General features: G+C 38.1%; 4 protein-coding genes across 4 annotated transcripts; all 4 read left to right on the top strand.

Moving 5' to 3' along the window:
• The first annotated feature begins 1 nt into the window (after window position 1).
• LOC148981933 (uncharacterized) lies at window positions 2-6,583 on the top strand. The gene is made up of 2 exons (XM_089129172.1): window positions 2-601; window positions 3,528-6,583. Exons 1-2 carry the CDS (start codon window positions 526-528, stop codon window positions 4,646-4,648), a joined length of 1,197 nt encoding a protein of 398 aa, XP_088985298.1. The 5' UTR covers window positions 2-525; the 3' UTR covers window positions 4,649-6,583.
• Window positions 6,584-7,114: 531 nt separating this feature from the next.
• Window positions 7,115-13,660, top strand: LOC148981934 (uncharacterized). The gene is made up of 2 exons (XM_089129236.1): window positions 7,115-7,450; window positions 12,743-13,660. Exons 1-2 carry the CDS (start codon window positions 7,372-7,374, stop codon window positions 13,366-13,368), a joined length of 705 nt encoding a protein of 234 aa, XP_088985362.1. The 5' UTR covers window positions 7,115-7,371; the 3' UTR covers window positions 13,369-13,660.
• A 2,062-nt stretch (window positions 13,661-15,722) lies between these two features.
• Window positions 15,723-17,751, top strand: LOC148981935 (uncharacterized). Its single transcript, XM_089129221.1, has 2 exons — window positions 15,723-16,023; window positions 16,646-17,751. Exons 1-2 carry the CDS (start codon window positions 15,942-15,944, stop codon window positions 17,437-17,439), a joined length of 876 nt encoding a protein of 291 aa, XP_088985347.1. The 5' UTR covers window positions 15,723-15,941; the 3' UTR covers window positions 17,440-17,751.
• A 3,455-nt stretch (window positions 17,752-21,206) lies between these two features.
• Window positions 21,207-23,578, top strand: LOC120472000 (uncharacterized). Its single transcript, XM_089129216.1, has 3 exons — window positions 21,207-21,358; window positions 21,534-21,674; window positions 22,561-23,578. Exons 1-3 carry the CDS (start codon window positions 21,280-21,282, stop codon window positions 23,256-23,258), a joined length of 918 nt encoding a protein of 305 aa, XP_088985342.1. The 5' UTR covers window positions 21,207-21,279; the 3' UTR covers window positions 23,259-23,578.
• Window positions 23,579-23,674: the final 96 nt, after the last annotated feature.

Genomic DNA, 23,674 nt, shown 5'->3' on the forward strand with positions numbered 1-23,674 from the left:
AGTCACAGTGTTCAACAAGCAACCAGGTTTAATCGCAAGTAAGTAGCATTTGGGTGTAACTTAGTCATAATTATTCAACAGGTCTTAGCAGCCAGGTTAAGAAATTATTTAGGGGTGAAATAAACTTTTAAAACTTGTGTTGATCCTGCAAAACTCCTGGGACTGCGGTTTTCCGATTCGGTAGGTGGCGCTGTCACACATATATTTTATCGTCTATGGGACCTTCTCTCGACGCTTCACACTCCAGTCCAGTCGGTGGCGGTAAGACACATACGTTTGTTTACAAACCACTATTGAACCTCAGAGGAAGAAGATTAGTTTTCAGCATGGGCTCTGCGGTTTTGTCGAGGTGCTGGCTGAATACAAACTGTTAGAAATGTGCTTTTAGTGTAGAAACTGAAGACAAACATGTTTGAATCAAGTCAATAAATACCTGTAATATTCCCATCCTCATATACGTGACTAAGTTCTGAATCAAGAATATCTGGAGGAGTATCAACTGAACTGAGATCTGCTGCTGTGAAGATGGTGTTTGTTAAAGAGGAGAGTGAGGAGGACATGAGTGAACCAGAACCCTGGAGAATAAAACACGAGGAACAAGGTTGGTGTCTTTTCTTCATTCTAAGGCGTTATTTTAATGACAAATGTTTTAAACGCATTGATTGTAACGCGAGAGCGCGCGGATTCCCTTTGTTCTGGCACTAAACTGGGCGTGCGCTCTCCAATTTACATTTCATCCCCAATTAGGCAATGAGTTCGGTCATTTATCACATTGAGCGTTTTATGTCTCGATGGCAGGGGGATCCTGGAGTATGATAGTGAAACCCATATAGCTACTGCAGGACAGGCTTTACTCTTCAAACTTAAAAATATCACTCTTTCATAATTGTTGGAAAACATTTTTCTCAGAATAATTTCTGTTCAGCTTGTGTATATTTTTATTTAAAGCTGTATTCATTTGTGTTATAATGTGCATGTTTTCCTGATTGCTTTTGCCTAAAGTGAATATTTTGTTGAAAACGAAAGTTAAAAGGACAAATATGCAAAATTGTTTCGCCACCAGGGGTAGCTAAACTCTTACAATGACAAAGGCGTATATTGATGACGTATATTCCGCATTAAGCGGAATTATGGATCTTGTCGTAAAGCTGATGGATCGATCTTTTATGGATGAGTGAATACACTGATGTTTTTATCATGACTGTAGTATGAAGCAGGGCGCGATTGCCAAATGATTTATTGAAGCATCCAGATACTTCACCCCGTGAGCAAGCAGCAAGGCACCTGATTGGTTAACGCGGCGCAAATTGACGCCAAAGTTCAGATTTTTCAACTCAGACGACAGGCGCGAATTCGCGTCAAACGCGTGAATACACAAATAGCACTAACTGAATCATTAGGCTTGTTTGAGATGAGCAAATTCTGCGCAGAATCGATCACCGGTGATCAGCGCGAGATGCATGCCGGTTAGAAATGTGTCCGAGAACGGTCCGCCTGGCTCTGATGTCATGCCGACGTATGTCAAAAAACTCTCGCGAGCGCAAGGCGGAAGGGTCGGATTCTGCAGTCGCGCGCAGTTGCTCTCCACCGACTGCGCTGATCAAAAGCATGATGGGAAACGACTTGCTGACGACACAGCTTAATGCTCATTGGTTTAAACAACATGATGAAGGTAAATTCCATATTCATTAAGCTAAATTCTCCAAATCAAGGCCATGTTTTATTTATTTTTTATTTTTTCAAATTGAAACTGATATATATTGTGAATCTCTTAAACGGGTTAAAAATATAGTCAGTAACTCAAATATACTAGGCCTACTCTAAAATGTTCAAGTGAAAAATAGCTCTCATTTTATAGATGATGAAGTTTGTAAGTCTGTCTATTTAAGCTAAGCTTATTTTGATTTATTTATTTATTTATTTTATTATTAATTTTATTCTGATGTTTATTTATTTGTCGCTGTGTAATAGGCCTATTTGTTTCACGAATTGTAGTGCTTGTAGGTAGGCTATGTTTGTAACTTGCATTCTAATAAAAAAGTAAAATAAATAAAAATAAAAGAACAACAGATGAATTGTTCTCTTTTAAAATGTTTGATTTTAAAACTGATATCATGTTATGGGTGAATAAACTCTCTGACAGTGCCATAGGGCCTATGGGTTATATTTCATTTTTGTTAAAACAATAGGCTATATAAAAACACGTCTGTATTAAAGAAAAAAAAAGATTGATAAACACATATTTGGAATGTAATTAAATAACAAGTACTTTGGGTGTCTTGTTCATTATATTTATTTTTATATAAAAGCAACAGAACTTAAATCACATCCAGTTTATTAGCAACACGTGCACGAGCGTGAATCCCGTTAATCCCGCGATATCCGCCTTTGATCTCACAGGTGTCTGATTCACTGCGAGAACCGAGATCTGTCCGGCTTTATTGCGCTTTTTTCACTCCTCCTCTTACTGCAGCCGCCTACTCTCGACTACATTGCAGGCGAGGCGAGGCGCATCTCAAACAAGCCTAGTAGCAAGCATTAGCACGCGCCAGACGATCAATTCGCGCCATTCGTGTGATCTTGACGTAATGAGGCGTATTCACGTCTACCGCGCGGCGGTCTATGCCGCTATGCGACGCAGGAATTTTTTACACGAATATGCGTCTTTGAAATCGAATTGAAATCTTTCGCGCCTGTCTCGTTATTAACTATGGCTACATTCACACCGTCAGTCCAAATCCGATTATCTTTGTATACGATTGAAATCTGATCTAAAATGACGTCCACAGTACACTGTTTATCGCAACTGTTAAGATCCGAGTTGTGTGTCCATACAGCTCTTGGGCAATACGGCACTGACATTGCGTTGATGGAGGGGTTTGCATTTGCAATAGAGATGTTGTCTTATTTAAATTTTACAACATGGATATGTGTAGCCGCCATGCTGGACTACTGCGTCTTGAGCTGCAGAGCTGTAGGAGGCCTATGTTGGGATAAGAAATATAAGGAATTGCAGTACGGGCTAGAAAAGCTAGCTCGTTCGGATATTTACCACATATTAACTTTTTTTTTTTGTGGCAATTTTACGCTCTCTCCTGCTTGATAAGTCCTTCTGTATATGATTTAGCACCTGCTAAGTGTTTTTCCATGTTTTTTTAATTTAACAATGTGTTCAGTAGTACATAAACAGTGCAGTCCATGCTGTTGTTTACATCCGAGTGCCATCGGCCGCGCATCCGGGTTACCGCCCAGAACGTGACGTCTGTGAAAACCCTCTATTGATTACATCTGTAATACTATATTATATCCTATATTCTGATACAAAGGATTAATAAAGCAAAGCTGTATTGGTTCCCTCAGTGCTGGGTCATTGTTCATTCAAATATTGATTTCTAATGAGGAATGAGGCACCTGGAATCCTAATTTCTTACAATATGAATAGATTTTTTTTCTCTGCACCCCTACTAATTTCATTTTATTTTCAATATTAACAATTTAATTTAATAATTTTACTGTTTTAATTTTAGGGCTGGTGAAAGTGAAAGAGGAAAGACCAGATCTGAATGAAGTGGAGGAGAAACATCATCAGACAGTTCATGATGTCACCGCTGAAGAAAAGCCATTGAGTTGCTCCAAAACTGAAAACAGTTGCTCACAAAGCAGCATCCAAATAACAGAAGAGAAAAAGCCTTTCACCTGTTCTCTGTGTGGAAAGACTTTCACACGTAAAGAAAACCTGAAGACTCACATGTTAATTCATGATGGAATAAAGCCTTTCAGCTGCTCTCACTGTGGAAAGAGTTTTACACAGAAAACACACCTAAATGAGCATTTGTTAACTCACACTTCAGAAAGGCCTTTCACTTGCCCTCATTGTGGAAACTCGTTCAGACGTAAAGGATACCTTAAAATTCACATGTTAATTCATGATGGAATAAAGCCTTTCACCTGCTCTCACTGTGGAAAGAGTTTTACACATAAAGGACTACTTAATGATCATCTGTTAATTCACTCTTCAGAAAAGCCTTTCCCATGCTCTCAGTGTGGAAACACTTTCAGACGCAAGAGATACCTTAAAACTCACATGAGAGTTCATACTGGAATAAAGCCTTTCAGCTGCTCTCACTGTGACAAGAGTTTCACACAGAAAGGACACTTTACTGAGCATATGTTAATTCACAATTCAGAAAAGCCTTTCGTCTGCTCTCAGTGTGGAAACTCTTTCACACGTAAAGCAAACCTTAAGAAGCACATGTTAATTCATGCTGGAATAAAACCTTTCGTCTGCTCCCAGTGTGGGAAGTGTTTTACAGATAAAGTACACCTTACTAATCATTTGGTAACTCACACTAAAGAAAAGCCTTTCGTCTGTTCTCAGTGTGGAAACTCTTTCGTGCGTAAAGCAAACCTTAAGAAGCACATGTTAATTCATGATGGAATAAAACCTTTCGTCTGCTCCCAGTGTGGGAAGTGTTTTACATATAAAGTACACCTTACTAATCATTTGGTAACTCACACTAAAGAAAAGCCTTTCGTCTGTTCTCAGTGTGGAAACTCTTTCACACGTAAAGGAAGCCTTAAGAAGCACATGTTAATTCATACTCGAAAAATCACACTGAAGCAATGCCTTACACATGTGTTAGGTTAAATATGTTTGCATCTCCTTTTCTGTCCATCTAATCATTTTTTTACACCGCTTAGTCACACACTCGTAAGACGTGCTAGTTATTATCCATGAGGAGCAATGTTGCATAATTTTTAATTAGGCGGCAAGCACCGAAGGTGCGGAGGCACCTATTGTATCTGTTCCCATTTTTATTATTCTTCCTCCGCGTTTGGAGTCTTTGGCAGCCCATAAAACCAATTGCGGGAAAGTTGTTTTGGTTTGACATTCTGATAGAGGACAGTCCCAACATCAATTACACCAATTTTGGTGTTTCTAATTCATTCCCTCTAGCGCCACCACCTGTTCAAAGTTTCACTTTTATTATGCTAATATCTTTTGAACCGTAAGGCCTATAATCAGAATTATTTTCCCCCCTCGTTCCTGAGCTCATGCCGATTCGATTGCACCCTATGACGTAATTTTCCGTCATAAAAATATGGCCGCCATCTTGAATTTTCCAAAAAAGCTACTTTTTCGAATTCGTCGTAGACGGTTGGTTCGATTTGCACAAAAATTTAATCAGATCATCTACAGACCATGACGACAAAAAGTTATAAAATTTAAGTTGATTCGCTTTACTGTTTTTTGATAAACCTACGAACAAATTTTGCGTAGCGCTTGCGAAAACAGACATAAGGCTGTATCTCCGCAACGCTTTGTCGGATTCAGACCAAACTTGGTACAAGTCATCACAAGCATGACTTGAGGCAACATGCAGCGTTTCGGTGAAGCGCCACCTACTGGTCTGGAGATATATAAAATAGCTATTTTTGCTTAACTTCTGAACAGTTTGTCCAAAAATAATAATAATAATAATTGGTCTTGTTAGATTCATGGCGTCATGCCAAATTGACTGATACCCAATTTTCCCATATCGGCCATTTTGTCTGTCGGCCATTTTGAATTATGTGCTAAAATGCTGTATTTTCTGAACGCATGAACGAATTGTTATAAAACTTGGTATGGGTCATCATTACGATGCCCTGAAACTAGTGGTGTTTTTTTTGAATGCTTATAACTTTGGGTGTAGTCGACTTATTTTCACGGGAGTCATCTTTTTGAGTTCCTGAATCATTGCCGAGTCCAACGATACCAAACATGCTGGGTTTTGTCTTACGGTTTGTGTAGCGTTGCGATTTAGCGCGAAAAAAAACATTTGGCTATATCTTCGAAACCGCTTGTCCGATCGAGACGAAACCACCGTCAGAAGTTTGGAAATATAGGTCGATAGCCATACGCCAATGCCCAAATGCGAAAATATTGATGGAAAGGGGTAGTAAAATTCAGTTTTTTATTTATTTATTTATTTTTGATAATGATGATAGGCAATAATCAGAGAGTATCAAATGTTAATCCATTTTAATTTGTTTAACACTAAAAAACAATTGTGATAAATTTAATTGGAAAGTTAACTTGGCTACAGTGATCGAGGGTTGCTAATGAACGCACATAGCCATCATCATATATTTGCTTCTAATGCTGTAAAAAACAATAGGATATTCGTTTAACGAAACTTAAGCACGACTGCAAGCCTGTGTTGACTTAGGAATTATGTATGATAATTAATTCTAGCGAGCACAGTGAACTGTTGCATGTTCGCTTTCAAACCTTGTCAATTAAACGTTGTTTTTCCACTTTAAGTAAGCTAGTAAGCACAATACATGAAATGAGCACATCTCTTCATTTTGACATTGTTTGTATAGTGTTGAATGCGATATTTCACATTTGTAATGGTCATATACATAATAGAGAGGCCATCATAAGAATTAACTGTTAAAAAAACGTGTTGAAGGTCTTTCTATGTGGTTCATGAACAAATTTGTTGTTGTGTCTGTTCAAATGTTATTATTATTTTTTTTTTTTGTGTGTGTTTAAATGTTAATTAATGTAATTTTATAAAATATACACTAAACCTACCACCAGAGTCATCCTTGTGTCTTCCCTCTTTAGGGTACTTTAAATGTGGTTGACCTACAGTGACTGAAAAGGCAATATCATTATTCCTTAATTATTTTTAGTTTATTTTACTTGTGGTATTATGCTAATTAGTCACAGTATTCAACAAGCAACCAGTTTTAATTGCAAGAAAGTATATGGGTGTAACTTAGTCACAATTATTTAACATTCAGCTTATAGCAACAAGGTTACAAGAAAGTATTTAGGGGTGAAATAAACTTTTGAAACTCTTGTTGGTCCTGCAAAACTCATGAGACTGCGGTTTTCCGATTCGTTAGGCGCTTTCACACACACACACACACACACACACACACACAGACAAATGTAAAAAAAAAAAAAAAACTAAAAAAAAAAAAAAAAGCTTGGGTCCTATTGAACTGCCGTCCTGAAAACATTGGGAAAATATTATTTTATCGTCTTATATGGGACCTCCTCTTTTGATGCTTCACACTCCAGTCCAGTCGGTGGCGGTAAAGACGCTGTGCGTTTGTTTACAAACCATTATTGAACCTCAGAGGAAGAAGATTAGTTTTTTCAGCATGATCTCTGCTGTTTTGGTTTTGTCGAGGTGCTAGCTTGATTCAAACTTTTAGAAATGTGCTTTTAGTGTTAGAAAGACAAACATTTTTTTTTTAAATCAGGTCAATAAATGCCTGTAATATTCCCATCCTCATATACGTGACTAAGTTTTGAATCAAGCAGGAATATCTGGAGGAGTATCAACTGAACTGAGATCTGCTGCTGTGAAGATGGTGTTTGTTAAACAGGAGAGTGAGGAGGACATGAGTGAACCAGAACCCTGGAGAATAAAACACGAGGAACAAGGAGGTTGGTCTCTATTCATTCATCTTTACAGGACGCTCGAGTTTTAAAGACAGGCAAGAGTCACAAAGGTTTGACGTTATCTGTTTTACAGAAGTCTTCCTGTGGAATTCTATGGCGTTATTTTAATGACAAATGTCTTAAACGTATTGTGATTGTACGCGAGAGCGCGCGGTTTTGTTCTGGCACTAAACTGGGCGCTGCGCGCGCTCACCAATATTCAATTCTATATAGCCTACATCCCCAATTAGGCAAAGAGTTTGATCATTTGAGCGTTTTATATCTTCGTTTCGATGGCAGGGGATCCTGGAGTATGACACGAGGGTGTGGAAACCCATAGCAACTTACTGCAGGACAGCGGCTTTACCCTTCAAACTTAAAATCACTCTTTCATTTCATCGTTGTTGCAAAACATTCTTCTTCTCAGAATAATTTCTGTTAAGCTTGTGTATATGTTTAATATAAAGTTGTATTCATTTGTGTTAGATAATGACCACTACAAAGTGTTCTAGAATGTTTTTCCTTGATTGCTTTTCCCTGAAGAGAAAGTGAACGCACGATCATTGCGTTTTACGGAGAAATGAGAGTTTCGTGTCTTAAATAAATAATTTATTTCTCATCGACCAGAAACCCACCTGCCACTAGGGTTGATTATTGTTTGTTTGGGTTTTTTTTTTTGTTTTTGTTTTTTTTTTTTCGATAGGGTGCCAAATCGATACTTTTAAAATGGTACCAGAAACGGTGCCTTAACCAATACTTTTAAAAAAGAGAGCCTCAAAACGATGGTGAATGACATTAACGTTTTTTTTATTGGGGAAAAAATTGAAAATCTGAAATGACTTGTTGCATTTTAAATGTCACTTCTTTTTGAGTCTCTCCATCATTGTCCGAATCCAGTTTAAATATAAAAGGCAGAACAATTTCTATCATTTTAATCATGATTCATATATGTTAGAAGTTCTAGTTTATCTAAGTCTCAAGCATAGTCTATAAGCCTGCAGTACAGGTGTTCATTATGTAGACCTCAGTGTTCAAATAGAGGAAGAGTCTTGTCCCATGTTACACATTGAAAGGGCCTTTCTGGCTCCAAATGTACAGTGGGGGAAATAAGTATTTGACCCCTTGCAGATTTTGCAGGTTTGCCCACTTACAAAGAATACAACAATCTACAATTTTAATCATATGTACATTCTAACAGTGAAAGACAGAATCCCAAAGAAAATTCTAGAAAATCACATCATATGAATTTATAAAAATTGATAACCATCTGATGAGGAAAAACAAGTATATGACCCCCTACCAAACAGCAAGTATTCTGGCTCCTACAAGCCAGTTAGTCTTTCTTTAAGACACAGCCCCAATCCCAACCAATTATCTACATCAAATACACCTGCCTCACCTTGTTACCTGTATAAAAGACACGTGTCAACACCCAAACAACCAGCTTCCAACAGCCGCGGCGCTACCATTGGGCCTGGGTGGGCCTGGGCCCACCCATTTTAGGTCCGGGCCCGCCCATTTTGAGCCAGGCGGGTAACTCCTATTACCGTCTGCAGAGACCTCGCAGGCTTACGGATTTTCATTCTCAGTTCATCCAATAAGCAGCCAGAGGAAAACTTTGAGTGAAAGCTTCTAAACCAATCAGCAGCTTCTACCTCACGTGTGGACTCTTAAGCCTGCCCACAGGCTGCATCGTCACCAGCAAGTGATCCAATGAAATGAATGACGTTGGCGCGCAAGATTTTCAATGAGACAGAAACAGTCGGTAGCTATTAGCTAAAATGAAGCATAATATGGAAAAGCAAAGCAGCTTGTTTTCATTTAAATTTAGCAATAAAAAAATAAAAAACGCTCCGAGGAGCAGGAGGAGGAAACTCCTGCCATTTTTAGTAACGCGGTTACTTCAATGAAGAGTACCATCCTGCTCGGCCGCCCTCCCTGCATCAAGTCCTCCCGTAACCAACTTATAATTTTTTGCTCATGAATGTGACACTGTGACAGATCGGATGTGTTTGTGACCATGTAAACAGGAAAAAAAAACGCATGCATTCGGCTATTTCGAGATCGGTTTCAGGCCTCATTCATATGTGGAAATAAATTGGAAATGAATCAGATGTCAATGCATTTAGACCACTTCTCCGCGGTTTAATGACGAGAGCCGACGCGCATCTGCAAAGGGATGGATTGCCCGACAAAACGCCGTAGAGAAAACGTGAATGTTTGTGGACAAACGTTGACGCATATCAACATATCAAAAAGGTTGGTTTGCTCTTCCTAAAATTTCGGACCCACTGCTCCTCATTAAAGCCTATATTTAAACACAATATGCTTCCACCAGTCCTGAGATTTCTCTCGCACACAATAACTGAAGCGCATGCGGCCATGCGCAGGCAGCAATGATGGCACTTTTCGTCGTCCTCCTCCTCAAAATCATGGTAATGTTTGGAGAACTTCGCATAAATTGCAGATTTAGCATCAAGCATGTTTTACGTTCGTCCATCTGTAAAAAAGAGAATTTAACCCTTTAAGCTAGGGTGACCAAACGTCCTGTTTTCCCAGGACATGTCCTGTTTTCACGTCTTGTCGTGGCTGTTTTTTATAAAGTGATGAAAATGTCCTGGTTTTAATTATTTTTCATTGGGCCATTTAAAAAGAAAAAGAAGAAGAAGAAACCTAAATATATAAACAACTTTTGTTAGTTAGGTTTTTGTTAAGTTTGTGAGAGCTATTTTGGTTCAATTTGGAGGTAGGCTATTTTTTATTTTTATTTGTTTATTTATTTATAATACAGAAGAGACATTATTTCTATCATTATTTTTGAAACCTGTCATAATAAAACATGTTGAGTAGAGTATAACCTCTGAGAAGCCTATCTGAATTTGGTCTTTGGTTATAGATAGTATTTTGTAATGTAACCATTTATATACGGAGGCATACCCTATTAAATTATTGAAATTAAGGCATCTTTGAGTAAACTTCGAGTATCATTTGAGTATCTCATTGCCGGGCCGATTGTCCTGGTTTTTGATAATCAAAATATGGTCACCCTTTAAGCAAGCGCGATGTTTTTAGATATGGCTATATGGCAAGTGTAAACACATGACTCGGATAAAGTTGAAAGAACGTGTAAACGGACGGTAAAAAAAAAAAAAAAATCGGAGAAATGTAACAAATTAGAATTGGGCATCAAGACCTGCAGAGTAATCGAGGCCTTTTTTTCAGAATAATAACAATTTAACTTTTTTATTTAATCTAATTATAGGCATATAATTTTTACCACTCTCCACGCCTCCCATGGCATGCTCTGGCTCCCCACTTTGGTTAGATATGTTGTTCATTTAATTATTTCATGTTGGTACAGTTCTTCTATCATTCTGAATAAATAAAAAAAACCAGTTAAATAATTTTGTATCGTTTTCCTGCTGTTTTTGTTTAGCAGCTGTGTCAGATTCAGTGCTGCTGTTATTTCATGTCGATAAAGTTCTTCTGTCATTCTAACTTTATAAGAAACAGTTAAATAATTTTGGACAGTTCCCTGCCCGTAACTGGAGAGAGAAACAGAGACCCTCCAAAGATATAATTCCGTTTCAGTCTTTTTGTGTATTAAACATTCAAAAGAGATAAATCAAGTTATAGGCTTACTGAGTCGCTGTCCACAGTGCCGCAGAAAAGCGCTGAAACGGATATGAAGGGGATTTTTTTTTTTTTTTTGCCTTACGGACGGGCCCATCCAGTTTTCTGAAGGCCCACCTACAATCAAAATCCTGGCGCCGCTAGTGGCTTCCAACATCACCACCATGGGCAAGACCAAAGAGCTTTCTACGGAAATCAGGGACAAGATTGTTGATCTGCACAAGGCTGGGATGGGCTACAAGAGAATCGGAAAGCAACTTGGAGAGAAAAGATCAACTGTCGGTGCAGTTATCAGGAAATGGAAGAAGCACCACACCACCGCCAACCTCCCTCGGTCTGGGCCTCCACACAAGATCTCACCTCGTGGGGTGTCCCTGATCATGCGAATGTTGAGGAATCATCCCAAAACCACAAGGGGGAACTGATGAATCAACTTAAGGCAGCTGGGACCACAGTTACAAAAGAAACGGTTGGTAACACACTACACCGTTATGGATTGAAATCCTGCAGCGCACGCAAGGTCCCCTTGCTCAAGAAGAAACATGTACAGGCCCGCATGAAGTTCGCCATTCACCACCTGGACGACTCAGAAGAGTCCTGGAAGAATGTGATGTGGTCAGATGAGACCAAAATAGAACTTTTTGGCCTCAACTCAACTCGAGGGCAAAGAACACCGAGTACAACCCAAAGAACACCATCCCCACCGTCAAGCATGGTGGTGGCAACATCATGCTTTGGGGGTGCTTTTCATCCAAGGGGACGGGACAACTCCATCGTATTGAGGGGAGGATGGACGGGCCATATATCGTGGAATTCTGGACCAACATCTCCTTCCCTCAGTGAGAGAGCTGAAGATGGGTCGAGGATGGGTGTTTCAGCACAACAACGACCCTAAGCACACCGCCAAAGCAACAAAAGAGTGGCTGAAGAAGAAGCACATCAAGGTTCTGGAGTGGCCTAGCCAGTCTCCAGACCTGAATCCAATTGAAAATCTTTGGAGGGAGCTTAAAATTCGAGTTGCCAGGCGACAACCTCGGAACCTGAAAGATTTGGAGGCTGTCTGCAGGGAGGAGTGGGCCAACATCCCTGCCGAAATGTGCACAAACTTTGTCACCAACAATAAAAACCGTTTGACATTTGTGCTGGCCAACAATGGCTTTTCTACAAAATATTAACATGCTGTTTGTCCAGGGGGTCAAATAATTGTTTTTCCTCATCAGATGGTTATCAATTTTAATAAATTCATATGATGTGATTTTCTGGAATTTTCTTTGGGATTCTGTCTTTCACTGTTAGAATGTACATATGATTAAAATTATAGATCGTTGCATTCTTTGTAAGTGGGCAAACCTGCAAAATCTGCAAGGGGTCAAATACTTATTTCCCCCACTGTATGTGTGGTAGAAAAGCCAGAAACTGACCACAGAAACTGACTCATATTCGTCCTATATTCTGAGACAAAGGATTAATAAAGCAAAGCTGTATTGGTTTCCCTCAGTGCTGGGTCATTGTTCATTCAAATGCTGATTTCTAATGAGGAATGAGGCACCTGGAATCCTAATTTCTTACAATATGAATCTATTTTTTTTCCCTGCACCCCTACTAATTTCCTTTTATTTTCAATATGAACAATTTATTTTCATAATTTTACTGTTTTCATTTTAGGGCTGGTGAAAGTGAAAGAGGAAAGACCAGATCTGAATGAAGTGGAGGAGAAACATCATCAGAAAGTTCATGATGTCACCGCTGGAGAGAAACCATTGAGTTGCTCCAAAACTGAAAACAGTTGCTCACAAAGCAGCATCCAAATAACAGAAGAGAAAAAGCCTATCACCTGTACTCTGTGTGGAAAGACTTTCACACGTAAAGACAGTCTGAAGAAGCACATGCTAATTCATGATGGAATAAAGCCTTTCAGCTGCTTTCAGTGTGGAAAGACTTTCACACGTAAAGAAAACCTTAAGACTCACATGATAATTCATGCTGGAATAAAGCCTTTCACCTGCTTTCAGTGTGGCAAGAGTTTCACACAGAAAGGAAACCTTAAAACTCACATGTTTATTCATACTGGAGGAAAGCCTTTCAGCTGCTCTCACTGTGGACAAAGATTTACACATAAAGGACACTTTAATGAGCATGTGTTAATTCACAATTCAGTAAAGCCTTTCGTCTGCTCTCAGTGTGGAAACTCTTTCAGTCATAAATCAAGTCTTAAGAATCACATGTTAATTCATACTCGAAAAAGCCCTTTACCTGCTCTCAGCGTGGAAAGACATGAGAAATCACACTGAAGCAATGCCTTACACATGTGTTAGGTTAAATATTTTTGCATCTCCTTTTCTGTCCATCTAATCATTTCTTCTACAGCGTTCAGTCACACACTCGTAAGACATGTGATAGTTATTATATGTAAGGTGTAAGGTTGCATTTGGTATATGAATGGAATTGTTAACTCTTTCAGTGAAGTTGGCAGTCTCGTTTCTTTTCTATATGGACTTATTTTATTTGTTGTTTTTAGTCAACACCTGAGACTTGCTGAATAAACTATGGCACGAGCCCAATAAAGCTGACTTTGAGTCTGCACTTCTTGTTTGTGTCATTGTTGGTTCTCAGATCACTCTGCTCTGATCATTGTCTATGTTCTGATGTCAAAACATTAACAAAATATACTCATTTACTAATTTTGTTATGAAGTACAGTTTATTTTTGCATAGAATTCATTTTGAACGCTATATTATGCTTTCAAAATCTGAGGTAAATTATCCGTTATCGCTTGTGGCACAATGACCTATTTTTAACTAAAAATAAATAATGTGTACTCATCATAACCAGTGTAATTTTTTTCATTCTGTCAGTGTAATTTCTTCATTCTGTCAGCCGCGACGTCGCAGAAATAGGAACCGTTTCTAAATTAGAAACTTCGCGTGTCGCCGTCGCGTCTGGTTAGGACAAAAACTAATTAACATGGAAAAGATACCTTTTATCGCGTGTCGCGTCGCGTGTAGTTAGGACGGTGTTTAACCATTTCCAATGCGAGTGCGGGCCAGCAGTGCGCTTTCACATAGCGCTCACACGCTGTTATGAATGGCGTCTCACAGTCGCGTCGCGTCTAGTGTGGACAGACACACTTGAATTTTATCGCGTCGCATGTAGTTAGGACACGGTGTGATATGGCTTTAAAACGCATGGAGATAATAAACTTCTATGATGATAAATTGCATGTCACATGAGCATGACCACAATAGAGATGATAATCAAAAACCAAACAGTCTTTTAATGTGGATAAAACATTGATGTGTATGTTTTATAGATCCTATATTGAGTCATGTATATCCTATTCATTGATGTGCTAGTGCTGGTTCAATTCTCTGAGTGTGAAAAATAAAAATCGAATTGAGAGGATAGTAAATCAAGGAAATAAAATAACGGGGAGGAAGCAGATGACCATGGCTAAGTTATATCAGAGACAGGCTTTGGGTAAACCACAGAACATTCTCTCTGAAGTTTCTCACCCCCTCTACTATGAGTTCGAACTTCTTCTGTCTGGTAGTCGGTATAGAATGCCGCTTAGTAAAACGAATCATTTTAAAAATTCATTTGTTCCATCAGCTGTAAAGCTTTTAAATTCTATGTAAATGTATTTATTTGTGAATGCGTATGACAGTGTTTTTTTTTTATGTGTATGCCTGTTTTGCTTCAACCAAATTGCCTTCGGGAAATGAATAAAGAGGAACTGAACTGAACTGAACTGAGTTTTTGTCGTGGCATGAAAGCGGCTCAACAGCTCATTTGCATTTAAAGATACATGCACGCAAACAGCATGTTTTTACACACAAAAATGGGGCTTTTATGAATAAATTATGTGTGAGGTATTTTGAGCTTCACAGACACATTCTGGGTACACTTGAGACTTATTTTACATCTTATAAAAACGGGCATAACAGGTCCCTTTTAATGCAGTTTCTCTTCTTCTACAACTATTTATTTATCTAATTTTGCTGATGGTTGTTGAATCTTAGAAGGTTGACTAGATCTGTTGTCATGTTGAAGGTCTTTCTATGTGGTTCATGAACAGATTTGTTGTTGTGTCTGTTCTAATGTTATTAATATTATTTTTTGTGTGTGTGTGTTTAAATGTTATTAATGTAATTTTATAAAATATACACTAAACCTACCACCAGAGTTGTGTGTCTTCCCTCTGTACAGTACTTTATATGTGGTTGACCTATAGTGACTGAAAAGGCAATACTATGATTCATTAATTATTTTTCGTTTTATTTTACTTGAGCTAATTACTCACAGTATTCAACAAGCAACCTTAATAGCAAAAAAGTATATGAGTAAACTTAGTCACAATTATTCAACATTCAGGTCTTAGCAACCAGGTTACAAGAAAGGATTTAGGGGTGAAATAAACTTTTAAAACTTTTGTTGGTCCTGAAAAACTTCCGATTCGATAGGTGGCGCTGTCACACACACACACACACACACACACACAAATTGAGTACTTTTGAACTGCCGTCCTTAAAATATCGGGAAAACATGTATTTTACTGTCTATGGTATTTTATCGTCTATGGTATTTTATCGTCTATGGGACCTTTTTTCAATATTATGAAGCTGCAGACTCCAGTCCAGTAGGTGGCGGTAAGACGCACACGTTTGTTTACAAACCACTATTGAACCTCAGAGGAAAAAGATTAGTTTTAAGCATGATCTCTGCGGTTTTGTCGAGGTGCTGGCTGAATACAAACTAAAAATATATATTTTTTCCCCCATCCTCATATACGTGACTAGTTTTAAAAGCGAGCAGGAATATCTGGAGGACTCGGAGAGTATCAACTGAACTGAGATCTGCTGCTGTGATGATGGTGTTTGTTAAAGAGGAGAGTGAGGAGGACATGAGTGAACCAGAACCCTGGAGAATAAAACACGAGGAACAAGAAGGTTGGTGTCTATTCTTCATTCATCTTTAGGACTCTGAAGCTTTAAAGACAGGCAAGAGGTTTGACGTTATCTGTTTTACAGAAGTCTTCCTGCGGAATTCTATGGCGTTATTTTAATGAATGTCTTAAACGTATTGTGATTGTACGCGAGAGCGCGCGGTTATAACGTTACTTTGTTATTTGTATTTAAAACTGTATTCATTTGTGTTATAATGACCACTATAAGGTGTTCTAGCATGTTTTCCTTGATTGTTTTTCCCTGAAGAGAAGTTGTTGAAAACGAAAGTTAAAGTGAACGCACGATTATTCCGTTTTACGGTGAAATGAGAGTTTCGTGTCTTAAAAAAATAATTTATTTCTCATCGACCACACCAGAAACTGTAATTCTCCTCTCATATCCTATATTCTGATACAAAGGATTAATAAAGCAAAGCTGTATTGGTTTCCCTCAGTGCTGGGTCATTGTTCATTCAGATTCAAATATTGATTTCTAATGAGGAAAGAGGCACCTGGAATCCTAATTTCTTACAATATGAATCGATTTTTTCCCTGCACCCCTACTAATTTCCTTTTATTTTCAATATTAACAATTTATTTTCATAATTTTCCTGTTTTAATTTTAGGCCTGGTGAAAGTGAAAGAGGAAAGACCAGATCTGAATGAAGTGGAGGAGAAACATCATCAGACAGTTCATGATGTCACCGCTGAAGAGAAGCCATTGAGTTGCTCCAAAACTGAAAACAGTTGCTCACAAAGCAGCATCCAAATAACAGAAGAGAAAAAGCCTTTCACCTGTTCTCAGTGTGGAAAGACTTTCTCACGTAAAGAAAACATGAAGACTCACATGTTAATTCATGATGGAATAAAGCCTTTCAGCTGCTCTCACTGTGGAAAGAGTTTTACACAGAAAACACACCTAAATTATCATCTGTTAATTCACAATTTAGAAAAGCCTTTCGTCTGTTCTCTGTGTGGAAACTCTTTCAGACATAAAGGATACCTTAAAACTCACATGTTAATTCATGATGGAATAAAGCCTTTCTCCTGCTCTCAGTGTGGACAAAGTTTTACACAGAAAGCGCATCTTAATGATCATTTCCTAATTCACACTTCAGAAAAGCCTTTCACATGTTCTCAGTGTGGAAACACTTTCAGACGTAAAAGATACCTTAAAACTCACATGAGAATTCACACTGGAATAAAGCCTTTCACCTGCTCTCAGTGTGGGAAGAGTTTTACTCAGAAAGTTCACCTACATGAGCATGTGTTAATTCACAATTCAGTAAAGCCTTTCGTCTGCTCTCAGTGTGGAAACTCTTTCACACGTAAATCAAGTCTTAAGAATCACATGTTAATTCATACTCGAAAAAGCTCTTTACCTGCTCTCAGCGTGGAAAGACATGAGAAATCACACTGAAGCAATGCCTTACACATGTGTTAGGAAAAATATGTTTGCATCTCCTTTTCTGTCCATCTAATCATTTCTTCTACACCGTTCAGTCACACACTCGTAAGACATGTGATAGTTATTATATATAAGGTGTAAGGTTGCATTTGGTATATGAATGGAATTGTTTGTCTCTCTATGAACTCTTTCAGTGAAGTTGGCAGTCTCGTTTATTTTCTATATGGACTTATTATTTTATTTTTTGTTTTTAGTCAACACCTGAGACTTGCTGAATAAACTATGGTATGAGCACAATAAAGCTGACTTTGAGTCTGCACTTCTTGTTTGTGTCATTGTTGGTTCTCAGATCTTGTGTTCTGCTCTGCACTGATCAGTGTCTATGTTCTGATGTCAAATTTCATCTAATAATTTGGGCATCGGTCCAGAACCGAGAGATTGTGACGTGTGAGGACAAAAACTGTTGTATTGCCTAGACTCACAAAGTCTCACTCGACGTAATACTCGAGAATATTCCTGAAACACTTGAAATTCCGCCTTAAAAACCAATAATCATGGAGGAATTTAGAAAAAATGAACATTTGTGTATGTAAAATTTCATCAAAAGCAAAACATGATTTATTATGTAAGATACCTTTTTATCCTCACTTAACAATTCCCCACGACAGTATCAGCCTTACAGACATTCATCTGAATGCATCATTCCAGTGTTTATCAAATTGAACTGAAAAAAAAAACTAATGTTCAACCGTTTCTATCGCTAATTTGTATATTTAACATAAATTTGTAACCCCAACATTAAATCTAATTCTTAAAAATTCAGGGTGTATGACTCATAATTTTAAAGTGCACCTTCTCGTCGCTTGATAAACTTTTACTTGAGCCACTGTAGTCACATGGAATATTTAAACATTTTCTTCATTGACTTTCTGGGCCATCAAGTTTCGATCCCTTAGGAGCCAATGTAGCAGTGATCCACCTCTCAGATTCAATCAAAAATATCTTCATTTGAGTTCCGAAGACGAACGAAGGTCTTACGAAGTTGGTACAGCATGGGGGTGAGTAATTAATGACTTAATTTTCATTTTTAGGTGAACGATCCCTTTAAATCCCCATAAATCATAATAATAAGTGCCACAATGTGAAATCGCATATAGGCCTTGGCCTTGCTCATGACAGCTGTAGTCCTATCAGCATGTAGACCTGAGAGAGTTGAACTCATTTGCTGTTTACATCACAGACATTAATGACTGTTTATGTGAACTTTGTAATTTTGACATAGCCTTGAGTGTATTTGACAGTTTAAGTACAATAACACGTGAAAGAGAACTTAGTTTAATACTCACGGGCAGGGGCGTTTCTAGGTTTTAAAAACATCAGGGGCTGAACCCGAAACATCAGGGGCTGGGGTGGGGGAATAAGATAGCATGATTCGATACAGAGAATAATGCATATTGCAGGCCATATGCAGGGCAGACTGGTTAAGAAAAAAAAAACATCCCTGGCACTGTAACCTTACCAGCCCACATTACCACAGACAGTCACGCACATGCAAGAAAATTTAAATTTCTCAGACCTACAAGTGTGCAATTTAAGGTGTTTGAAGGTCATAAAAATGGTATAACAATAACTTTAAAAGCATGTCAGTGGGCCGTAGCATAAAAGATTACAGCTTCTTAAATATAAGAATGAGGATAAATGTTGAAATGAATGATCCACGCTTGGATGCAAATGCAGAATTTTTCTGCTTATTGTTGACAATCCACAATCACATATTCCTAACAGGAATGGCCTTAATGAGAAATCCTTCAAGGATTATTTTGCATATATGTTATTTCAATCAAACACCAGTGCAATCTTTTTGTGTCCAGAGGAAAATGAGCAATTTATATATTAGCATTAAAGATTGGTTTCAGCAACTTGTTTCTTTCTAAGGTTAGCTCATCAATATTGTTGGCACTAATCAGTTAAGTTAAAGTTTAATTGTTCACTCATAAAGACAGTCACTTGTCGCCACCTACTGGCTTAATGATGCAAGTTGGGCAAACACAAACAAGCGGAGTGATACAAGCGGTAAAAAGGCTGAAACTGGTGAAATATTTGAACACATTCGAGGGCCATACAAATATATACTTATAAATGTTGATCGTATAGTTTATGTAATTAGCAAATAACATCTGTGTTAAATAGGAATATATTGTTTAGTGTTAATCAAGCTGACTAAACATGGACTGCGATGTTAATTCTCCATTTTCAGTGAATGTTTCATTTAAAAAAAAAAAAACAGCGATTAAAAGCCGTTTAAGCTCGCGAGATGAAAAGTGACATTGGTTAGCCTACAATAGGTAGCTAGACAGAAAAGTTGATGCTAGCGATATGATTTTCTATGAAATAAGAAGGAAGCAAGATTCCCAAAGATATTTAGTAGCCTATTTTCTTCGATAATACCAATTGGGAAAAATCCTATCTTAGACTCTTCCTGTACGGCCCCTAGTTAGCTCCATCCGAGGGGGGTAACGTTAATTTACACACCGTGTTTCAATCGCAAAATCAGATGAATAAGTTTAGGCTCTACATTCTTCACGAGAAACGGATTATGACTCACAAAATGGATTAGCATTGGGCGAAATAGAAGGTCTCACGTAACTTACTTTACATGTTCTGTATTAAAACCACAGTGAGTAACTTACAGGGCTAACTTGGTAAGTTAGACGACCAGGGTTTGCTGAGGAGTCTTCAGACCTGAGCTTTGATGAGGGAACGGCGCCAGTAAATTAGAAAACTCTTCTTGCCTCTCATCTGGCTCGTATCGTTCATGACTCATTATTTTACTTTTTAAAAAGTTTCTTATGACCATATAGCTACCAGAAGCCACAAACAACATTGACAGTCAAGCCCGCCCGACAGCAAACTGACATTGAATCAACGTGGAAACGACGTCTCTCATGACATTGAAACAACGTTGATTTTGCTCATCGAATTAACGTTGAACCAACGTCAGACGCGGCATTCTTCAAAGCTAAATGAAAATCGAAAATTGGTTTGCTTTCATAACGTTGAAACAACGCGTTGATTTCAAGTTGATTTTCCGTTAGTTTTGAAAGAATGACGCGTCTGTTGGTTCAACGTTAATTCGATGAGCAAAACAATGTCAGATCAACGTTGTTTCGATGTCATATTTCCACGTTGATTCAATGTCAGTTTGCTATCTGGCGCCGTAGCATTAAGTTAACCGATCAGGCACTCTCTCCTCTGGTGCGCAATCTAAACTCAACCCAGATAGCAAACTGACATTGAATCAACGTGGAAATATGACATCGAAACAACGTTGATCTGACATTGTTTTGCTCATCGAATTAACGTTGAACCAACGTCAGATGCGTCATTCTTTCAAAACTAACGGAAAATCAACCTGAAATCAACGCGTTGTTTCAACGTTATTTTCGATTTCATTTAGCTTTGAAGAATGCCGCGTCTGACGTTGGTTCAACGTTAATTCGATGAGCAAATCAACGTTGTTTCAATGTCATGAGAGACGTTGTTTCCACGTTGATTCAATGTCAGTTTGCTGTCTGGGAAGCGTGCTGTGTAACCATAGTAACCATAGTAAATTTGATCTGCTTGAACATTTTAATCGTCTTTAATACATTATTCCGAAGGATAGATTAAAATACCCGGTAATTAAAAATAATATTTATTAAAATTTAATAATAATGATATATATTTTTTTTATTATTATTTTTATTATTTTTTTTAGATCCGGGGCTATAAAAGAACATCCGGGGCCGGACTGAAGCCCCGAATGCCCATGTCTAAAGACGCGCCTGCTCACGTTCTCTGCGCGAGCTTCGGATGTGTGCGGTCAGAAGACCATATGGGACCTTCTTTTTTCAATATTATGAAGCTGCAGACTCCAGTCCAGTCGGTGGCGGTAAGACACACACGTTTGTTTACAAACCAGAACCTCAGAGGAAGAAGATTAGTTTTCGCCATGATTTCTGTTGTGTTGTCGAGGTGCTGACTAAATACAAACTGTTAGAAATGTGCTTTTAGTGTTAGAAAGACAAACATTTTTTTCCCATCCGCATATACGCGACTAAGTTTAGAAGCGGGCAGGAATATCTGGAGGACTCGGAGTATCAGAGATCTGAGATCTGCTGCTGTGAAGATGGTGTTTGTTAAAGAGGAGAGTGAGGAGGACATGAGTGAACCAGAACCCTGGAGAATAAAACACGAGGAACAAGGGGGTTGGTTCTTCATTCATCTTTAGGACTCTCAAGTTTTAAAGACAGGCAAAAGTGTTAGACAAAAGTGTTTTTTTACAGAAGTCTTCTTGCGGAATTCTAAGGCGTGATTTTAATGACAAATGTCTTAAACGCATTGTGATTGTAACGCGAGAGCGCGCGGATTCCCTTTGTTCTGGCACTAAACTGGAAGCGCGCTCTCCAATGTACAATTCTATTTAATATAGCCTACATCCCCAATTAGTTGTGATTTTGGTAATTTGTCACATTGAGCGTTTTATATGTCTCGATGCCAGGGGGATCCTGGAGTATGACATGAGGGAGTGGAAACCCTAGTACTGCAGGACAGCGGCTTTATCCTTCAAACTTAAAATATCACTCTTTCATTTCATCTTTGTTGCAAAACATTCTTCTCAGAATAATTTCTGTTAAGAATATGTGTACATTTGTATTTAAAACTGTAATCATTTGTGTTATAATGACCACTATAAGGTGTTCTAGTATGTTTTCCTTGATTGTTTTTCCCTGAAGAGAAGTTGTTGAAAACGAAAGTTAAAGTGAACGCACGATCATTCCGTTTTACGGTGAAATGAGAGTTTCGTGTCCTAAATAAATAATTTATTTCTCATCGACCACACCAGAAACTGTAATTCTCCCCTCATATTCTTCCTATATTCTGATACAAAGGATTAATAAAGCAAAACTGTATTGGTTTCCCTCAGTGCTGGGTCATTGTTTATTCAAATGATGATTTCTAATGATGAATGAGGCACCTGGAATCCTAATTTCTTACAATATGAATCGATTTTTTTTCCCTGCACCCCTACTAATTTCTTTTTATTTTCAATATTAACTATTTATTTTCATAATTTTACTGTTTTCATTTTAGGCCTGGTGAAAGTGAAAGAGGAAAGACCAGATCTGAATGAAGTGGAGGAGAAACATCATCAGAAAGTTCATGATGTCACCGCTGGAGAAAAGCCATTGAGTTGCTCCAAAACTGAAAACAGTTGCTCACAAAGCAGCATCCAAATAACAGAAGAGAAAAAGCCTTTCACCTGTTCTCAGTGTGGAAAGACTTTCACACGTAAAGGCAGTCTGAAGAAGCACATGTTAATTCATGATGGAATAAAGCCTTTCAGCTGCTTTCAGTGTGGAAAGAGTTTTACACAGAAAACACACCTAAATTATCATCTTTTAATTCACAATTTGGAAAAGCCTTTCACCTGTTCTCACTGTGGAAAGACTTTCACACGTAAAGAATACCTTAAGACTCACATGTTAATTCATGATGGAATAAAGCCTTTCACCTGCTCTCACTGTGGCAAGAGTTTCACACAGAAAGGAAACCTTAACTATCACATGTTTATTCATACTGGAGAAAAGCCTTTCAGCTGCTCTCGCTGTGGACAAAGATTTACACATAAAGGACACTTTAATGAGCATGTGTTAATTCACAATTCAGGAAAGCCTTTCGTCTGCTCTCAGTGTGGAAACTCTTACAGTCATAAATCAAGTCTTAAGAATCACATGTTAATTCATACTCGAAAAAAGCCCTTTACCTGCTCTCAGCGTGGAAAGACATGAGAAATCACACTGAAGCAATGCCTTACACATGTGTTGGGATAAATATTTTTGCATCTCCTTTTCTGTCCATCTAATCATTTCTTCTACAGCGTTTAGTCACACACTCGTAAGACATGTGATAGTTATTATATATAAGGTGTAAGGTTGCATTTGGTATATGAAAGGAATTGTTTGTCTCTCTATGAACTCTTTCAGTGAAGTTGGCAGTCTCGTTTCTTTTCTATATGGACTTATTATTTTATTTGTTGTTTTTAGTCAACACCTGAGACTTGCTGAATAAACTATGGCACGAGCACAATAAAGCTGACTTTGAGTCTGCACTTCTTGTTTGTGTCATTGTTGGTTCTCAGATCTTGTGTTCTGCTCTGCACTGATCAGTGTCTATGTTCTGATATCAAATTTCATCTTATAAATTG

The sequence above is a fragment of the Pimephales promelas genome, chromosome 3 (assembly GCF_988280905.1).
Source record: "Pimephales promelas chromosome 3, fPimPro1.hap1.1, whole genome shotgun sequence".
Taxonomy (NCBI): Eukaryota; Metazoa; Chordata; class Actinopteri; order Cypriniformes; family Leuciscidae; genus Pimephales; species Pimephales promelas.

Bases quoted from the DNA above. Each gene is read 5' to 3' on its own strand.
- LOC148981933 (XM_089129172.1), top strand. From the start codon at position 526: ATGGTGTTTGTTAAAGAGGAGAGTGAGGAGGACATGAGTGAACCAGAA. The intron at 602-3,527 runs GTTGGTGTCTTT...TTTTAATTTTAG, and splicing joins AATAAAACACGAGGAACAAG to GGCTGGTGAAAGTGAAAGAG.
- LOC148981934 (XM_089129236.1), top strand. From the start codon at position 7,372: ATGGTGTTTGTTAAACAGGAGAGTGAGGAGGACATGAGTGAACCAGAA. The intron at 7,451-12,742 runs GTTGGTCTCTAT...TTTTCATTTTAG, and splicing joins AAAACACGAGGAACAAGGAG to GGCTGGTGAAAGTGAAAGAG.
- LOC120472000 (XM_089129216.1), top strand. From the start codon at position 21,280: ATGTGTGCGGTCAGAAGACCATATGGGACCTTCTTTTTTCAATATTAT. The intron at 21,359-21,533 runs GTAAGACACACA...GACTAAGTTTAG, and splicing joins CTCCAGTCCAGTCGGTGGCG to AAGCGGGCAGGAATATCTGG. The intron at 21,675-22,560 runs GTTGGTTCTTCA...TTTTCATTTTAG, and splicing joins AAAACACGAGGAACAAGGGG to GCCTGGTGAAAGTGAAAGAG.
- LOC148981935 (XM_089129221.1), top strand. From the start codon at position 15,942: ATGATGGTGTTTGTTAAAGAGGAGAGTGAGGAGGACATGAGTGAACCA. The intron at 16,024-16,645 runs GTTGGTGTCTAT...TTTTAATTTTAG, and splicing joins AAAACACGAGGAACAAGAAG to GCCTGGTGAAAGTGAAAGAG.